The sequence below is a fragment of the Pimephales promelas genome, chromosome 13 (assembly GCF_988280905.1).
Source record: "Pimephales promelas chromosome 13, fPimPro1.hap1.1, whole genome shotgun sequence".
In the NCBI taxonomy this organism is placed as follows: Eukaryota; Metazoa; Chordata; class Actinopteri; order Cypriniformes; family Leuciscidae; genus Pimephales; species Pimephales promelas.
The window spans coordinates 32202317-32223346 of record NC_142781.1 but is presented as its reverse complement, the minus strand read 5'-3'; the positions used below and the strand labels follow the sequence as shown (position 1 = coordinate 32223346).

Genomic DNA, 21030 nt, shown 5'->3' with positions numbered 1-21030 from the left:
AACAGAAGATCTTCTGTACGGATGTTTACTCAGTGATAATTATGATTGTTTCGGCTCATCGAGTTCAGATATAAGTTTGGTAAACATGCAGATCTCTGTCATCTCAGTCATTAGTCTGACCCTTGAATCTAAACAGGTCTCACGGGTACGAGCTCTGACATCATGCATTACAAACGCAGAAGAAGAGAAGACCCCAAAATACACTCATGTTGGTCCAACTCGATATTTTCTTTCCCTAGTGAAAGACAAAAGGAGATGCTAGGCAACAAGTCCTGACACAGCACGCATGATTTACACTGTCAAGGCCAAATAAACACCATAAAAGCAATGACTTGTTTACATTATTCCAAGGCATACCATATCATTATATTAATTAATATCCGTCATAGCTCTAAAATGTCAATTGCTCCTCCACAAATATAGTATATTTTAGCAATATAATAGTTTTTTCATACCAAATATAATACATATAACATTTATATTGAAAATATTTCAAAAATAAAAAAGCAATGAAATTAAATAAATAATATTTTTTAATAATAATAATTAAAATAGGACTGGGCAACGATTAATCCTGATTAATCGCATCCAAACTAAAATTACATAATGTGTGTACTGTGTATAATAATTTTGTATATTTAAATTCAAACATATGCTTGTAGCCTATATATTTAGGAAATATATGCATGTTGTATATGTCTTTATACATCATTTAAATTATATATAAATATTTTATAAATAAATAACACAATTTTTTCTTAAATATATACATGCATGTGTGTGTATTTATATATGCAACATAATTATACACACAACACACATGTAAACAAAAACTTTTATTTTGGATGCGATTAATCCTGATTAATTATTGCCCAGCCCTAATTAAAATGTAACAATGTTTACAATGTATTGATAAATAGATGATATTTAGATAGATATATAGTTGGCTATTATTATTAAATTTGTAAATATTTTTATTATTATAAATATTATATATAATTTGATTTATATATAACATTTGTATTGACAATATATATAAAAAATAATAGAATTAATATTAATACATTTTTTTACTAAAATAATGTAAAAATATAACAATATTCTGTAGGCCAATTGATGATAGATAGATAGAGATAGAGAGAGAGAGAGAGAGAGATAGAGAGAGAGAGAGAGAGAGAGAGAGAGAGAGAGTCTTGAGTTTCTCCAGTATGGCTATCACAAGCAGAGTCGTTAGCCTTTACACCGGAGATCTCGTGAATGAATCGACTCAACAGAACTGAATCATCTGATAAAATGAGAATTTAACAAGAAACCAAAGACTGAGATGAGAGACTGATGTTGGAGGTTTTTAACGGGATCCGAGCGGCGGAAATTCGCTCCGGTGAGTCAAAACCGAACTTCTGCTCTTCACTTCAGTAAACCTTCATTAAACACACAACTACAAACCAAAACCTACAACTATACACGGTAATATACCCTTATACATGATAATATGGCAGTATAAACTATAAAAACGTACTCTCACATCTGCATGAAAGAAACTCTGAGCGGTGAATGAGGTGAACATTAATGTTTGACAACATGGCTGCTCGCTTTCATCTCTTCATTCCTCTAACTTAAAGACATAAAGTCATTGTAATTGTTAATTACGATATAACATAACGTACATTTTTGGATTTTATTTACATGTAGATTGAGCAAATCTGTTCCTGCGCATGAAACCGTTTCCGTTCAACGAAAACAACAAACGCTAAACATCCTGAAACTTCTTACTCAACATCAGAGGTTCATATGAGAGATTTCGGCTCTTCATTTGTACGTGTGTGTTTATGGAAGATTTTTTTCAGTTGGTACGTGATGTGTTGTGTTTCCGTTGTCATTGCGTGTAGGAAGTCAGAAAGAGAAACTCAAACACGGCAAAAGTCACTGACACTAATACCATATAGCCTATTTGAAGTAACGTTAGGCTACTTTGGATTGGTACAATGTTTTACAGAAGAAGAAAAAAACTACCCTTTGTAGTACCACATTGTAGTGACTGAATCAGATGGTAAAACCAGTCCTTCATACCATGGTACTGACACTCACAGACCATGGTATTTATTTACATGGTGCTATTCAACGTGTTTCCAAAAATACCATGGTGCAATGTCCATAAAAAACGATAGGCTACTTTTTTTGTAAGTGATGTTGTATTCTGTCATTTTTGTGAAAATTAGGCCAGTGCTTTCTATTTGGTTCATCTGATGATAAACTGGGTTGGTATATTAACCCACTTTGTTAATAAGCTAATTTTTAACGTTAAAGGCCCTTATTGAAAAGTACTCTGGTGTTACATTGGTACAGTGTTTATATATTTTTATTGCTACTACCATTATGGCTGTGTCATATAAACCATGGTACTTTTTGTAAGGGGCAGTAACTTTGTGCTGTAGAGAGATTATTTTGAGGCAGAGCAAGTCAATTCATTTAATGAAAGATTATGAGCACAGACAGTTTTTGTTTTCTTTTTCTCAAATTGGACACAAGATAAAGTAAATAGAGCTGATACTAATGTGATAACTGTTAAGGATTAATGTGGATACAGGTTTGGTACAGTTTGAGAGATCATATTTGTGTGTATGTTCATACCAGACCAGAGAGTCGTCAAGTCGTCACCAGGGCAAAAATAACCATGAGAGTATCTTCATGCCAGGCTCTACTTTTGTAGGAGTGTGTGTGTGTGTGTGTGTGTGTGTATATATGAGTGTGTGTACAAGCGAAAGGGGCCCCTGCTGCTCTTTGGGTTCTTAAAACAAAGTGTTTGAAATCCATTTATTCATGTGACCTGAGTAAAGACACACACACACACACACACACACACACAGAGGTTTGAGATCTGGAATCTTTGGAATGTTTGTCCCCCTCATCGGATGTTCTGCCTACCTGCTCCACACACACACACACACACACACACACACAAACACACACACACACACGCACGCGCATGCATGTCCACATCCACAGTGGCATTCAGACAGACCGATGGCCTCCTCCAGAATTAGGATGTCAGAAAATAATCATATGAACCACCAGACCCTAAAAGGTGTGTTCATACATTGCTTGTGAGTCGTGACATGAGATCTTGAACCTTTAACACACTTCTGAAACTGAAAGTACAGGGCTTTACTAGGTTGAGTTTTGAATCAGGGAAGGTTTAATCCAGTTTATTATTTTTTTTTGTGATGATGCTGGTTTATACATTTGGATAATTTTTAGTACATAACTTTTTCTCCAGGGCATTAGATCATATATATATTTTTAAGAACGTCTCACTCACAGAATGAACACATAGTGTCAGCCATCTTTTTTTGGAAGTTCTGTGGAGAAAGCTGAGTATTAGGGGTTACCATCCTCTTTTTCCCGGACATGTCCGGCTGTCGATGTCTGGGATTCAGCTTTTGCTTTCTGCGGTCGCCATTCATTGTTTACATGCACAGCTTTTGTTTCAATCTAACTGAATTCATTCCGATTGGTGAATCTGTATGTAGTGTTTACATGAACGCTAAACAAGTGATCGGTTGATGTGCGTTTTAACATCGCTAAGAAAATTCCCGCTCCTCCGTGAGAGATACGAGACCGGTGCGTCTCACAGGTGTCGCTCATCGGTAATCACGCGCCGTTATCCCGCGGCCCTCACTCGTCCCGCTCGCCACAGTAAACATGATGAGTGGCCGAATCCCGGACATTTTGGCCGATCTCGAAACACATTTTCAGGCAGACTCATCACAGAGACTCACTAGTAGCCTAGACTTGTTGTTTAACTACTGCACTCTGTTGCCGGTAGGCGTGGTCTCCTAGGGCAGGGAAACAAGTGCATTCTGGGAGTTGTTGTCTTTCATCAACATAAGCCAAAAATACATTTTCTGGCATTTCTCATTCTAGAAAACTCCAAATTCAAAATAATTTCACATTTCTTCTACATAAATGACCCATTTTAAATGCACATTCATCTTTCCAGAGGTGGAGTATCTCTTTAAGCGCATGCCCTCATATATCCCATTATTGAAATGATTCCGGATGTTACTTTCTTTATTTTTTTGCTCGATCTTGGAATATAGAAATATTTATAGAAATATTGTCATGTGAATCGGGTGTGGGTGTATATGTGCTTAATTCTCAGAAAGTCTTAATGCTTCTAAAAAACGCCTTGAATTTTCTTCAACATGCAACTTCTTGTTTCTGTGTTTTTGATTTTGAGGTGAAATACGAGCGGGATGTGTTCTTGACAGGTTTCATTAGTTACCGGCATGTTTTGTGTTTAACTTTTGGGCTTTATCCTTATTTGTCTCTGTACGAAATGCAAATAGAGCTCATGCCATTCCTGTGAAATGCAAACACACACACACACAATCTCTCCTGTTCTCCGTCACTGCTTTTCTGAATGGATGTGACGTCTCAACCCCAGCGACTGAGTTTGATCTTATTTTTGTGCACAAAGACATTGTTCTCCATCACAGTCTTCCTCTTATTCAGCTCAGACTCTGGAAAGTCTGAAAGGAAGATCAGGGCCGCTGTCCGCGGGAACCTTCAGAAGGCTTTTGTTGATCTCCCCAAAGGAGATATTCAATCATTCGCTGCACGTCAGAGAAACTGATATGAGCTGGCACTGGAAGAAAAGAACACAAGCTCCCGCATTAACTCAAAGGAAATATCTTCAGATGATTAATAAACACACTTATTAGATGCTGCTAAATATAAACGCAGGACTTAAGCACGCGTGGTGTGTAAACAGGCAGATGGAGCTGTCAGTTGTGGTCGTCAAAGCAAATGTTTCTGTAACACAGTCATACACCTCTGTTACTGTAGAGAGTTCAGTATCTCTGTTATTAACTATCTGATAATGCCTTTTAATGACTTGTTTAATTATTACACAGAGTTACTCTGACAGAAACCCCATAGTCTTCAGCAAACAAACATGACAATGTCCAAGTTTCTGACTGGTTGACAAAAGTGGGCCAGCGCTCATAGTCGTGCAATCCAACAGTTTGTTGATCATTATCTGTTTTTATTGCTAACTTAAACATTTGATGTTTGTGATGGCTTGATGTCACATTATACAGTCTCGATCCTTACAATTGCAAATAGTAAACATTTTATAGCGTTTTGAAAAAAAAAAAAATATATATATATATATATATATATATAGCCTGTATATATTGTCACATATATAATGTATACATGCACATACTGTATACTGTATGTGTGTGTGTGTGTGTGTGTGTGTGTGTGTGTATATATATATATATATACTGTATAGATTTTTTTTTGTTAATTACATTTTAAATAATATTATATATATATATATATATATATATAATTATAATTAATTTACTAATAATTTATAATTTATATATTGAATTGACATTCATATAAATAAAAAAGTAAATTAAATATATATATATATTAAACCATTATAAAAATGATATATTATTAGTAAATTTATTATAATTTATATGATGTATATATATATATATATATATATATATATATTCAATAAATTTCTTTTAAATATATTTTAAATCATTATATAAATTATAATTAAAATATGTTTAAAATAAATATATTGAATATATATATATATATATTTATTTTTATTTTTATTTTTTTCCTGATAAATGTTCCTATAATTAATACATTTTGAAAAAATCAAAATGTTGGCAGCTTGTATGTTGAGCTGCTGCTCTGGTAGCCGCTGTTTCATCATTGCTCACCGCAGTGAACCAATAATATCTGGCTGAAATATTAATATCTGGCAGTATTAGTCAGTGTGAGTATAGCAACAACATTCTGTTCTGCTTTAGTCTTCGAGAGGCCGTGCTGTCTGACATTAATGAGCGGCTGAACTCTGGGTTTGACGGCAGGTATGAATGAACTGTATCAGCAGAGGCTAAAATCTGCCTGACCACACACACACACACACACACACACACATAGACAGACACTTCTCATATGGTGCCTTTAGTTTTCCACTTATGGTGTTTGAGTGAAAGGTCATGAGTTTGGGTGGCTGACAGGAATAGTAAACTCACTGCCGCCCATCTGTGTGTGTGTGTGTGTGTGTGTGTGACAGCTCTTCTCCACTTTGAGGGTGGTTGTGGTTGTGCAGAGACGGTGTGTTTGAGTTAATTACGAACTGTAGCTGCTGTTTATAATGGATCAGTTTTGAGCTACTGATGTGTTGATCATGATACAGAATTTAAATAGAGTGTGTTTTGAATCTGTTTGTGTTATAAATCAGCTGCTATTGTGCAGAACTATAATCTGTTTGTGTGTTCATGACTAGATTGTCAGTTTGGCCACTTTAATAACACTAAGGTCTTGGGTTTGATTCCCACTGCATGCATGAACTGATAAATTGCACATCTCAAAGTTACTTTAGATGCACAAATGTAATTAGCAGGTGAATGTAAACACAGATCTCATATTTTAATGAAAACAAGGTATTTGCATCATAAAGCATTAGATAGACAGACAATAGATAGAGTGTAAGTATAATGAATTATTAGCGATTATTGGTTTACACAGATTTAACAAAGCATAAAACTACATTTGTATTTGTCAGTCATGAAATCATGGCATAGTTTATTATTAAGGATTTTCATTTTATTGTTTTATGTATCCAACTTTCTTAGAGTCCGCATAAATCTGTTGAATGTGAAAATTGTATGAATTGAGTTAAAAGTATTAATGGTTAGCATGTAGAACAAACAATATTTCAATAGTTAAAATGTATGAGATTTAAACAAATTGGATTATGTATGTATTCAACCAATTCATTTATTACAGGGTTCCTTGAAATCTGTGAAAGTTAGTGAATCTGAAGGCCCTGGACAGTTTTTTGAAGTCCTTAAATGTGCTTGAATTTATTTTGTTCAAGAAATTTTCTGGAAAAAAATCAATATTATTCCCCCCGGTCCGCTGTGTTATAACACTTTGTGGCCTATGCATACTAGCTTGATATGCGCTAGCTACGTGCATTTACATGTTAGTCCATGATTTAGCTATAAAGCTAGATGGTTACAGGGACATTACACACGTTTTTATTTTTTTAACGCCTCCAGGTGGCACTTTTCTCACTTCAAAAAAAAATGGATTTTAAAGGCCTTCACTCTATTTGAACGTGAAAATGTTGCATTTATTAAAAAAAAAAGATTTATAATAATAAAAATTTGTTCTAATGGAAAAAATAGCTCATAAATCTTTGTAATCAATATTACATAGTATCATAAAATCCCTTCCAAATTCTGAATAATAATATAATCAAATGATATTATTGAACAAAATATATAAAACATTGGTTTTCCTGGGATAAAAAAAGAAGTTACATTTCAAGGCTTTGGTTACTTTTAACTGTGACGGAGCCAAGTGTGACCCCTTAAAGAAGAGGATTTGAGGGTATATTTGACCTGTAAAGTGTGATTAATGTGTGTATGATGTCTGATCATCTCACTCTCTTCCTGTTTTCAGGCCTGTGATGCTTTCACCTGTCTGACCTGCCGTGGAGATCAGGTAATAGCAGCTGGTGTTTCCTCTTATGTCTTGTACTTCTGCATTTCAGTGTTTTATGCCTAAACTACAGTTCAAAAGTCAAGAGTCAGTATGCGTTTTTGCAATAGAAAAGTCTCTTCTGCTCACCAAGGCTGCAATTAATTGATCAAAAATATAGAAAAAACAGCAATATTCTGAAATATTATTACAATTTAAAATAATTGTTTTCTATTTGATTATCTCTTTAAATCCAGTTCAATTTTGTGATGTCAAAGCTTTATTTTCAGCATCATTACTCCAGGCTTCAGTGTCACGTGATCCTTCAGAAACTATTCTAATTTGCTGATTTGCTGCACAAAAAAACTTTTCTGATTATTTCTAATTATTAATGTTGAAAATAGTAAGTGCTGCTTCATATTTTTGTGGAAATCGGAGACTCGTTTTTTTCAGGATTTTGTTATTAAAGAACCATTTATATAAAAATAATATATAATAATATGTAAAAAAAAATATATATATATATATTTTATCATTTCTGATAATTATTAATCCTGAAAATAGTAAGTGCTGCTTCATATTTTTGTGGAAACCGGTGACTAATTTTTTTCAGGATTTTGTTATTAAAGAACCACTTATATAATAATAATAATATATAATAATATATAAAAAATATATAATAATAAATAATATATATATATATATATATATATATTATTTATTTATTATATATAAATTTATTTTATTTTATTTATCATTTCTGATAATTATTAATGTTGAAAATAGTAAGTGCTGCTTCATATTTTTGTGGAAACCGGTGACTAATTTTTTTTCAGGATTTTGTTATAAAGAACCACTTATATAATAATAATATATAATAATATATAAAAAATATATAATAATAAATTATATATATATATATATATATATATATTATTATTTTTTATTTATTTATTATACATAGATTTTTTTCTTTATTTATTTATTATATATTTTTTCAAATAAGTGGTTCTTTAATCACAAAATCCTGAAAAATATATATATATACTGTACATACATTATTAAAGTCTTTAGTGTCTATTTTGATCAATTTAATGTATCCTTGCTGAAAAAAAAAAAATTATACTGACCCCAAACTTTTGCACCGTTGTATGAAATATGACGGTCTTTCATACCTTATGCTTAATTAAAAATAATTGTGATTAAAACATTAAACCGTAAAAGGAAGTTTCAGTCCCACAGCTGAAGTCAGTGTGTTTGTGTGTTTTTGGAGCTGGTGTGTGTTAATGATTTTTAGCTTGTGTGTGTGATGATTGTTAATGTGAGTTCAGGACACTGGAATGTTTTAGCAGTGAGGTGTTTGCACGTCTGGATTCGACTGTTTGAGAAATAATTCCCACTCAAGTGTGTGTGTTGGTGCAGAAACACCTAAAATAGTTCAAATAAAGGGATTTTAAGGCAATAAAGACAAAACGATAATGTCATTCGGTCGAAGAAGACGGTGAATGAATACAATAATTAAATCTTACCAAGTGTTTGGATTACAGTAATAGTTGAGTTTTGTTGTACTTAGCAGTTATCACTGTTTGTGCCTCTGTGTCCCAGGGGATTATGGGTAAGTCTCACCGGAGACCAGAAAATCCCTGCAGGAATGTGTGTGTACACATGCTTCAGTGCTTTTCAGTCAGAGAGATTTGGTTCTGTTCTTTATTAAGATGCAACTGTTTGGGAACAAACTCATTGTTGAGGGGTTTTGGGTGGTTGCTGCTTGCTTGGTAAGAACACTTCATAAAAGTTTCTTCCCTGTTAGAGAAATAGTTCACTTAAATTCATTCAAATTCATCTTTTACCCCATTGAATTTAACTCATACATGTTTGAAACAACTTGAGGGTGAGTAAATGTAAATGATGACTTTCATTTTTAATGACTCACTATTTCTTTAAGAGAAATGTTAGATTTGCCAGAATTTCTCAGTTTTGAGTTTTGACTTTTCATCCCCATCCGTATTTTTCTCTCCTCTATAATGTAATTAAAATATAATCAATGAACTATTAACTGGTAGGACAAAGGCATTTATTAATTTGATTCGGTCATGGGACCGAAATGTTGCCAAAACGTTCAATTTCGATACGTTTTGCAACTTAGTGTAGTGTGCGTGATTTTTTTTTTCTAGTTTAATCGAAGTAATTAGAATATAAACTAAACGTTAAATTCGTGCAAATATTAAAATCAGATAAATATTTCAATATTTTCAATTAATTTCCTATTTATGTGCAATTGTGCACTTAAGTTTTTGATGTTAAATGTTAACACTGTCACCGTCCCACAGGTGGGACGTTTGCCACTATATTTTTAAAACAATAATATCTTAGTAAATACCTTAAATAATATTGACAAACTATATATCATTTGAAAGCTTACAATCTCTAGTTTCCATATTTGGTGACTGATTTTCAAAATATATTACAGAGGAGCCATAATTTATCAATATAAAGCAAGAATATTTTCATACTCATAAGGCGTGTTCAGACCTTTATTTTAAAATAGCAGTAAACATGAAAAATCATGAAAAAATGGTAGATACCTCAGTTTGTTTTCATGCCAAAAGTTCAAAAGACAGAATCCATTCAATTATTTTGGAAAAAAAAGGTATGAAAAGTTTGAAATATCAAGAAAAAAATAATAAATTCACCATTTGTGACGTGTCAGCTAGCTATGACTTACATGCGTGTTCTTTGTATGTGTTTCTTGGAGGTTCAATTCATATCAAAATCTGCCAAACTTCCCATGCTACTTCTAATTAGGATCTCTACTTCAGAAATTGTATGAAAATTGTGAAAATAATGGTTCATATCACTCAAAACACGAATTGAAATGCAGGCGCCCTTATATGGGCAGTAATGGAGTCTGATTGTGCCCTAGTGTAAATGTTTGGTACTGCGCTCAAACAAAATCTTACTGAAAGCTCATTTTTTGAGATATCAACCTAAAATTTGAAACACAACTTGTTCAGATTTTTGGCTTTGATATTTCTGCCATTTTAGAGTAGCCCAGGTTTTGAAAGTATATATTTTATGTAAAATATGAATAATTAATATTTTTACATTGTACATTTCCATAAACTCAAACTTCTATAACTTTTTTTCTGTTTCACTTTCTTAATTTATTTCACTTCTACAAAAATCTGCCAAATGTCTTCTTTAAAACAAGACCAATCATATGTCTATATTCCAAAGCATTCTTGAATTACAACCATTTAAGTTCGAAATGTGCATTTTCATGTCTATTCAAAAAAGGGGGGGTGACAGTTAACAGGTTAAATTATGCCATTACCAAACCAATTTTATTTGAGGTAATTTAGAAATATTTATTTATTTTAGTATCAACACAAGAAAAGAAAAAAAACCCATCACCTCATAAGCATTTTGCACGATTACACGTGGAAAAATCTACTTGAGCCATGATGTGAAATAATCGAATAATTGCCCGTCTGTATTTCATTTCTCTGTTTGTGTCCCTAGGATGATAGAGGAGGCGGGAAGGAAGGGGAATGTCATGGCCGATAGGAAGCAGCTCTTCACAGACATGAGTGAGTTCCTCCCACCTCGTGACCTTTGACCCTATTGCAAGTGTTCGTACACTGGTGCATTTGAGTATGAAGTGACTGATGTGTGACTTTGCTCCTTCAGAGACACAGAACTATGACACCATCCGACTGTCCACGTACCGCACCGCCTGCAAGCTCAGATTCATTCAGAAGAAATGCAACTGTGAGTATTTCACTTTAAAGCAACACTAAGTACGATTTTTTTTACCTTAAAATAATGTTTCCAAAATCGTTTCAGTGGTTCATTAAGTCGTAACAGGGTGAAAGGCACTTCTGGATTTGCTTCGCGGTCCTGTATCTGCTATGTAAGATTGCCAGATCGGGTCGCGTTTCTGTAGTTCTAACGAGACATACGAAAACTACAAATGTGACTTGCTTCACGTCAAGCGTTACAAAAATCATTATTTTGTTTTTCGTCCTTTCTGATGTCGCAATACATCATACTTTCATGAAATCATGCAACACACTCTTCCTTGTCTGTGGACATCGTTCATCCCAAAGCCGGTGCTGATAAACAACGAGTGTGTGTGCGACAGTCTGCTGCGCTAGGCTAAATTATTTACAGCGGTAATGGAAAATTCTGCTAACAAACTGTAGGGCGACCGCAGAGGAAAAGTTACTTGGTGTTGCTTTAAAACACTACTGACTAATAATGCAATGAAACATGTAACAAGATAAGCTAAAAATACACTTTTTTCAAAAACCAGTAAGATTTTATTGTTTTTAAAATAAATTAATACTTTTATTCAGTAATTAAGTTGAATTAATTTGACAGAAAGTGCCAGTATATGTATATATATATTTATAATGTAACATTGTAAGATTTTCATAAATATTCATCAACAAATCCTGAATAAGATGCATCAAGGTTTCCACAAAAAAAATAACCGTTTTCAACATTAATAATTATCAGAAATGTTTTTTTGAGCAGCAAATCATCATATTAGAGTAATTTCTGAAGGATCATGTGACACTGAAGACTGGAGTAATGATGATGAAAATTCAGCTTTGACATCACAAAAATAAGTAAAGTATATCTAAATAGAAAACATTTATTTTAAATAATATAAATATTTCACAATATCAGTTTTTTTATCGTATTTTTGACCAAATAAATGCAGCCTTGTTTAACAGGTTTTTGACAAAAAATCTTACCAAACCCAAACTTTTGAACAGTAGTGCATGTTAAAAAGTTTAAAAGGGAGTTTTTCATGCCACTTGCTTATTTTTTATTATATTTAGAGTAATCTGAACTGACATAGTAAGGTTTTTCCTGCCGTAATTCCTCATATTTCATGTATTTTCTCTCTCAGTGCATCTGGTGGACGTGTGGAACATGATCGAGGCGTTCCGTGAGAACGGTCTGAACACGCTGGACATCTGTACTGAGATCAGTGTGGCTCGGCTGGAGACCATCGTCGCCTGCATCTACCAGCAGCTAAACAAACGACTGCCCACCACACACCAGATCAACGTCCAGCACAACACCAGCCTACTGCTCAACTTCATAGTGGCGGCACACGACAGGTGAGTGTGTGTGTGTGTTCAGGTCTTGTGTTTGTGGGTGTTATTTCTGACGGTGTAACTGTTTGTTTTGCAGTGATGCTCATGGAAGGCTAACAGTGTTTTCCGTCAAAGTGATGCTCTCGGTGCTGTGTGGAGGAAAACTGGTTGATAAACTTCGCTGTAAGTTCATGCATCAATAGCTATCTCCCTCTACATATTTTTATGCATATTTTTGGATATTGCATAAAAGAACCCTGAATGGCAAAACCAAGATGTGTGTCAATTTTAAAAATACTTTTTTTGATCAGATATGAAGACGTGCATAAACTACAATGTAAACTTTTGTTGATGCACAACAAAAAAGGGATTTTCATAAATATTCATCAACAAATCCTGAATAAGATGCATCAAGGTTTCTACAAAAAATATAACCGTTTTCAACATTAATAATTATCAGAAACGTTTTTTGAGCAGCAAATCATCATATTTGCTGCGTCAATGCGTTCTCATTTTAGTGGCGCTTTTGAAATTTCGTCTAAATCCAACGCACATGGCACCCTTTCGCGTCAATATAACACACACAGAGCTTTCTTCGGTTATGGGTAGGTTTAGTTCTGGGGTAGGGTTAGAGTTAGACCACTAGGGGGCGCCTTCTTGCCCATATATATCTGCGTCTCATATTGATGCTAAAAGGTGCCAAGTGCGTCGGATGTTGACGAAATGTCAAAAGCCACAGTATATGACGCCTTGGGATGAGAACGGGCTGAAAATCTCACATAACTTCGCTTCAACAGAGGATGCGATTGGATAACTGAACTTACAAGATGAGCCATTCAATCGAACAGCATCTCAGACGTTGATTTGATCATTCTGAAATGCCTAAGCTAAATCTGTCGTCAAAATGGTTGGGTATAATGTAGGGCTGCCTCATAATAGTCGACTAAACGTTAGATGAGATACAGAGGCTTGGCTGACTTTAGTCTCAGAAAAAACTCCACAGGAATTGGAAAAGTTGTCCAGTGACAGATCCATGCAGTTATGCGTCTGGTTAAGAGGATAAAGAATGACCACTAAAAGGTGATGTGTGACCTCAAACATTACTTATTTAAAACATGCAAGTAGAAGCCTAAAAATAGGCACTTTACATGGCCGCTCGCTCTAACATTAACCTGGATAAATGTGTGCTAATATTAGGTGCATATTTGCTGCAGAACCACACTTGCTGCACTTCACTTCCACGTCTATGCCACTGGACTTCTCAAAGGCTCATTTCTTCCCAACAACACGGACAAACTCATGTTCCTTCCTCGTAATATGGAAAGTCTGAGATTGGTGGGGGGGAAAGCTGACTAATCAGCTAATTGCTTAAATAAAAGACTAGTATAATGATCTCCCAGAAGCAATTCACACGATTGCGTTTTCCATCTGAACGCAAGATAACACGACAGCGCTCTGAGATGCGAGGCATTTTTAATGCCACAGTGCATCCCCGAATGCAGACACTTTCAGTTTTATCACAGATATTTTGCGCCAATTTTCCAGGAAGTGAACACATGGGAATGAAACGATGCTTTTTTTTGCAATATTTTAATTTTGCACTCAAGTTAAATTTGCTTTTGGATAATAGTGGCTTAGCTGTGAGATTTCAGGAGTGCTTCCCACTAGTGGACAGAGATATGCATGACAATACTCATGGACTGTCTGTGTGTGTTAGATATTTTCTCTCAGATATCAGATTCTCACGGTGCGATGGTGATGCCCAAGTTCGACCACTTCCTCCAGGAGGCGCTGAAGCTGCCCAATGCCGTGTACGAGGGGCCATCGTTCGGCTACAAGGATCACTTCGCCAGATCCTGTTTTCCTCAACAAGTAACGATTTGACACTCATTTCTTCTTTTTGTCTCGTAAGCATCAGTGTTATTGCTGATAGTTAGAGTTAATGCATGACTTGCTGTGCATTGCTTTTGCTGCAGGCATGAATGATACTTCAAATCATGCAGCGTGAGGAAGAGATCAAACGTGCAGTTTTAGCTTCGTGTTTTAGCTTCGATTATGGCATAATCATAATAAAAAAATTATTTTGGTCAATATTGAGATCATGATTATATAATATGATTACCAATTGATGCTGGAAACATCATTGATTTATTTATTGAACTTAAAAAATCTTTTTAATCGTGGATTTTCTTGATGTACTGAAAAAAATGTGTGAAAACATATACACTTATGTTCAAAAGTTTGGGGTCAGTATGGTTTTGATTTTAAAGAAAGTAATCATTTAATTTTAAAAAGGACAGTAAAGACTTTTATAATGTTACAAAAGGTTTCTATTTCAAATAAGGTTGTTTCTTTTGAACTTTATATCATCAGAGAATTCTGGAAAAGGTTTTATGGTTTCCACAATAATACGAAGCAGCAAAACTGTTTTCAGTGTTGATAAAAAAAAAATTTAATCATATTTAGAGTGATTTCTGAAGGATCATGTGATCATCACAGGAATAAATTACATTTTTAAATATATTCATATAGGAAACTGTTATTTTAAATTGTAATTATTCAGAATATTACTGTTTTTTTTTCTGTATTTTTGATCAAATAAATGCACTCTTGTTGAGAGAAGAGACTTTCTAAAGTATAAAAAAATCTTACAGACCCCAAACATTTGAAGGTAGTCTGTACATTACACTCTATAAATATAAACTTTATACATTCAATTATTATTATATTATTTATTTATTTATAAGTGAATCATATCAAAATAAATACAGTCAGCAAAACAGTAATTTGTTTCAGTATATAAAACAAGAGAAGACAAAGTGAGAGCGTCATTGTAAAACAGAATGCAGCTTGTTTTATCTCGTTATTATTCTTATTTATTTTAATTATTAATTAATTCCTTCTATGTAAAGCACTTTGAATTACCATTGTGTATGAAATGTGCTATATAAATAAACTTGCCTTGCCTTGTCTTAATATTATTTAAAAATATTCCATAAACGGTTATATAATAAAGAAATTCAAATAAATGCACACCCATAACCCATTTTACAATAAAAACAAGTGATTTTGTTTCAAATTGACAGATGAATCAAAGTCATATCTAGAGACATGTGAGCGAACTCTTTTGACTTGTGTTGGTTAGCATCCACACAGCAACACCCACAGCAGCTTTTGCACAGGACACTCAGAAAATGTTGGCCAGTTCTGTGATGGAGATATTTAGTGTGTGTGTGTGTGTGTTTATGTGTGTTTAACAGAAGAAGGTGATGCTGAACATGTTTCTGGATACTCTGATGTCAGATCCTCTTCCTCAGTGTCTCTTTTGGCTTCCTCTGTTGCATCGGCTGGCAAACGTGGAGAACGGTAACAACCTCGAGTCGCTTGTAATATGATATGCTAATTTATTCATATTCAAGCTTGATTATATATCCGTGATCATCACTAACGTCATGAACATTCATTTTGTAGTTTAATACCCATATGTTCCTGCACATTGAATCTCTTTCTCTTTCTCAGTCTGTCATCCGGTGGCATGTTCTTTCTGTCGGTCGGAAAGCATGATGGGATTTCGTTATCGCTGTCAACAGTGTTTCAACTATCAGCTGTGTCAGAACTGTTTCTGGCGAGGTCATGCGAGCGGAAACCACAACAACCAGCACGAGATGAAGGAGCATTCGTCCTGGGTGAGCATCAACTGCATCTGTCATGTCTTGTTCCTTCGTTTTTTTTTTTATTAATGTTATCTTTTTTCTACTTCTAATGTTACTCGGGATCATAATTTAGTTTGTCCCTTTCCATGGGGAAACCTTGAAATATCAAGACATTATCCACCTTTTTCATACGCCCCATTACGCTTCGCTCAAATTACGGGTGTTACTTCTGTTAAACTGTGAAGAATCAGCGAAAGTTCGCTCTGTAAATGCAATTATAAGCGTTTTCAAAAACCTTCAGTTATTGAACATTAAAAGCACATTCAAAAGTGTTAAAGCATTAAAAAATTTGACAACAGATCATACATGACCCCGCGGCCATGATATATTCCCGGAGTGATATTGTTAAATATCATTGTGATAATGTATGCAACATTCATTGTCTTAATCAAAAATGTTAATTAACTGGAACATTGAGTGGTAATATTTCCCTCATTTTGACCGCCAATAAATATTGTATTTACCTGCTTTATAAAGTAAACACTTGATAATAGGGATTAGAAGTGAAAAGGAGAGATAGTTAAATTTTAAAGCATTCATGCGAAAACAAACCTGGATATAGATGTGAGGATTTGGGAATTTTGTTAGTGCATTTCAGTGAATTATTCATGGGAAATACAGTGAATTAAATCCACAAATGCGCTGTATATGTTTTCTTTTTTCATATTGTTACTGCAGAATACAAAGGAAAAATGAAAGGATGAAAAGAATGCAGCGACTGAAAAGAGCGATCATACCACGTCACGTTAAAATACCGAGCGTTACGTTATTCTCCTGGCGTCTGAGAGTAGAGCATGAAGGGAATTTTACAGCTCGTTCAGTCAAAATGACGGATAAGGGTTATTTGTAGCACAACCTTATGATTTGAAATATTTGTTTCAGTGTTTTTGAGTGGAACTTCCCCTCTGAAAAAAGAATGAAATCTTAAAAGTGCCACATTTCTATAGCAAATACACATTTCTACACTACCATTCAACGCTATGATTTTTAAACAGTCTCTTTTGCTCACCAAGGCTGCATTTATTTGATCAAAAAATTGTGAAATATTATTACAGTTTAAAATAACAGTTTTCTATTTTATTATATTTTAAAATATAATTTATTCCTGTGATGTCAAATCTGAATTTTCAGCATAGATATATTTGTGGAAACTGATTGATAAATCAGTAATGAATCATTTATTTGAAATCGAAATATTTTGTAAAATATAAAATGTCTTTACTGTTTGATCGGTTTAAAGTATCATTGCTGAGTAAAAGGTTTTTTTTAATTAAAATGGGTTTTATTTAATAAATTTAATTAATTAATTAGTTTTTTAATTTAATGAATTTGTATTTAGTTGAATCTATCCCTAAACTTTTGAACGGTAGTGTATATGTGAGTAGGATCTGTTAATTAATTAACAGTTTTTAATATGCAAATGCATTCTGTTATCATCAAAAACAGTCAAGATACACAGTGAATGGATACAAGTGGAAAGTCTTTATATCTTTTGTAGAGTTTCAGTTTTGTGTGTTTGTTCCAGAAATCTCCAGCTAAGAAGTTGGGCCGTGCCATCAGTAAGTCTTTGGGCTGTGTGCCGAGTAGAGAGCCGTCCCACCCCGTCTACCCAGAATACCCCGAGAAACCCCTCGACTTGTCCAATATAGTGTAAGACAATCACACACACACACACACACACAATCCTCTGTCTGGGGCCATTTTGGAAGTGTTGGGGATGTTTCTATTGGTTCCTGACATCACATGATCACATTGTCTCGGTGGACACACCGATGAGGGTCAGACACGATCACTCGACAGAGCACAGAGAGGAGTTTACTTTTATTATCTGCTTACAGGCGTGAGGTCAGTTATAGTTCTGTCTTCATTCAGGTGTCTTTTTCTCAGTCCACCTGTTTTTCCTCAGGATCTCGCTCTGTTTCTCTCTCTGGTCTGTCTGTGTTGTTTCAGGCTCTTATTTTTGCATGACTAACCAGTGTATGTGTGTGTCTCTGGGTTAGTTGAACAGTGTAATGTTTGATTTATTCTGAATTCATGCGTGTTTTTTTAGTGTGTGTGAGCGAGAAAAAGTGTGTATTATTGTCAAATTCGACAAATATCATGTCCATGAACCTTCAACATCAATCAGATTTTAGGTTAAAATGTATAATGGAAATTAACTCTAGGTGTTTTCATTCATGTTTCTCTCAAATTGCATTTTTTGTCACCTTTTAGATGTTTTGTAGTTCACTACAGTGTGATAAATTACTTTTAATTTAACAAATATGCTCTCAATGAATGCAAAACTATGAAAGCTGCAAGAATGATTAAAAAAGTTGTTAAAATTGTATTAAAATAAAAATGTAAATTTAAAAAAAATAAATAAATATTAATAAAATTGTATTATAATATTATTATAAAAATAGGAAATATTTTATTTCATATCTAAATCAAATTTATATCCAAATATTATCTAGTATTTAATTATTTATAAACACCCATATATATTTTTTTCTCTCTCTCAAGTCCTCCCCGTCCAATGGGAAACATGAATGAACCAGCCCCGCCCTCTTCTACAGGCCACACCCCCAGTAAAAGGTAAGCACACCTCCTCTTCACCTTTGAACTTTCAGATGAAACTGGAAAGAGACTGTTTTTATCATTCAACTTAAGGAATATTTATCCATCTTTCATACTATACATCATGGTTGTGATGCCTGTTATCACTATTTCAGTTTTTGGTGATTTTAATTTTCTTTTTTAATTTCTTTTAAAATCTAATTTAGATATACAATATTGGCCATCTGTTGGTTAATGGCAGCATGGAAATAATGGTCGGCTTTATAGATTATTGTCCGTAAGTTTTATATTGGCCTTTCCATAGTCTGAAACTAACTGCTAATTGCCAGTGACTTGATAAAATGTACCGGCCATAAATATTTTTACCGTCCATGTGAGTGTGAATGTGTGTACTTGTTAGGGCCACTAGAAAATGGTGAAATTTATTATGACAACTGACTAGTGATGACATTTCACTGGTCCTCACTAGATAAAAAGGCTTATAAATCGCCCAAAATATGTTTTTATTTAAATCTAGTGTTTTCCACATGTTTTTGTGAGGGTTTTGGTTAGGGTTATCCATAGAAAATATGCAAAAGCCTCTAAATGCCATTTGAAATGTTCTTCTTTAATGATGATTTTTATTAAACGTATATATTCAAGTTCAGTAATTTTACTTAAATAACAATTAATAGGTAATTATCATTGCCATTTAAGTGAAATTACTGAACTTAAATATAGAAGCTTGATAAAAATGATCATTCTAGAAGAAAATTTCAAATGCCACTTAGAGGCTTTTGCATCTGAACTCTTCATATCATTAACCTGACATAAAATCATTGGAAGTCCTCACTAATATAGTAAAACAAGTGTGTGTGTGTGTGTTTGTGTGTAGACTGCCGACTCTAGCTGCAGCTCAGCGAATGAACGAGGAACATGCACTGATCGCAGCATATGTGAACAAACTCCAGAGCAGCCCACGGTGAGTGTGTGTGTGTATGTGTGTATCAGCTGAGGTTATTTAAGGTCTTGTAATAATATTTTCTCTGTGTGTGTAGTGCATTAGACAGTCCTAGTCGAACGGATGAAGAGCATAAACTCATTGCACGTTATGCATCTCGCCTATCAACGAACCCTGGACCCACAACAGTGAGTTACACACACATTTACTCTCGTTTCGAATGATGCTCACTACAGACATCCAGCAATAGATCATTTCACAAGATGTAAACAACACTGGTCCAGAAGCACTTCCTGTTTCAGTTTTTTAACACTACATAAAAGCTGGGATAAAATACAACCAACAGAACATTTAAAACTGAATCAAAAAGTTAAACAAACATCTTTAAGATGTTTTCTTTACATGTGAAATAAAGAAAACAGTTACAAACTGAAACAGGAAGTGCTTCTGGACCAGTGTTGTTTACATCTTGTGAAATGGTCTATATTACTGATTTAATTGCACTGACCCTGTCTGATGAACTGAATTGAATAATGAATAATGACAATATTGTGTTCTGCTTTATAGCTGAATATTTATTTTTCTTTCAAAACTGAACACTCTTAGAAGATATGGTTCTATTTAGAACCAGAAATGGTTCCATCCCCCACTTCATATGTGAAACTCCAAAATGGTTCTATATAGAACCATTTTTTTGTAAAAGGTTCTATTGGCCAAGTCTGGAACCCCGGGGTTCTATATAGAACCCAGAGGAACCCTTTTTAAGAGTGTTTAGAACCTTTTAAGGGTTCCAAATACATAGCGCTGATAGAACCTTTTAAGGTTCTATATAGAGTGTAGTTTGCAACATCAACACTGTTGCTGAACTGAACTGAATCAGCATTGAGCTGAAAGAATAAACTTGTTTCTTCATTAGTGCTGCTTCTAGCTGAATTAAACTTGTTTCTGTCCTGTTCATTATTGTAAATCTGCTTTGAAACTATTTCTGCAGTATATAAAACACAATACTCTTGACATACAAGATGCTTTCTTGCCTTTTTACCTGAAGTATATACACTCAGATAAAGGTTTAGTCTGATTTAGCTCACTTTTGGGGAGAGTTTTGTCTCCAAATTACAGCTAAGCAGGTCCACACAGTAAAACGGTCATATGTCTTTATTCCTGCTGCTCTTGTGATTCA

General features: G+C 34.0%; 1 protein-coding gene across 4 annotated transcripts in view; it reads left to right on the top strand.

Annotated features, from left to right (window-relative positions):
• Window positions 1–1177: 1177 nt before the first annotated feature.
• Window positions 1178–21030, top strand: part of dtnba (dystrobrevin, beta a) — a 29037-nt gene continuing 9184 nt past the window's right edge. For 2 of the 4 annotated variants that reach the window (XM_039648028.2, XM_039648027.2), the window contains exons 1-13: window positions 1178–1381; window positions 7510–7551; window positions 11050–11117; window positions 11218–11298; window positions 12449–12662; window positions 12736–12821; window positions 14356–14510; window positions 15899–16004; window positions 16158–16324; window positions 17877–18001; window positions 18857–18928; window positions 19785–19871; window positions 19948–20038. In XM_039648028.2, the coding sequence (XP_039503962.2) occupies window positions 11051–11117; window positions 11218–11298; window positions 12449–12662; window positions 12736–12821; window positions 14356–14510; window positions 15899–16004; window positions 16158–16324; window positions 17877–18001; window positions 18857–18928; window positions 19785–19871; window positions 19948–20038 (1251 nt within the window). In that variant the 5' untranslated portion in view covers window positions 1178–1381; window positions 7510–7551; window position 11050. The remainder of the gene's footprint in view (window positions 1382–7509; window positions 7552–11049; window positions 11118–11217; window positions 11299–12448; window positions 12663–12735; window positions 12822–14355; window positions 14511–15898; window positions 16005–16157; window positions 16325–17876; window positions 18002–18856; window positions 18929–19784; window positions 19872–19947; window positions 20039–21030) is intronic. The other 2 variants (XM_039648030.2, XM_039648029.2) reach the window with 1 other exon arrangement.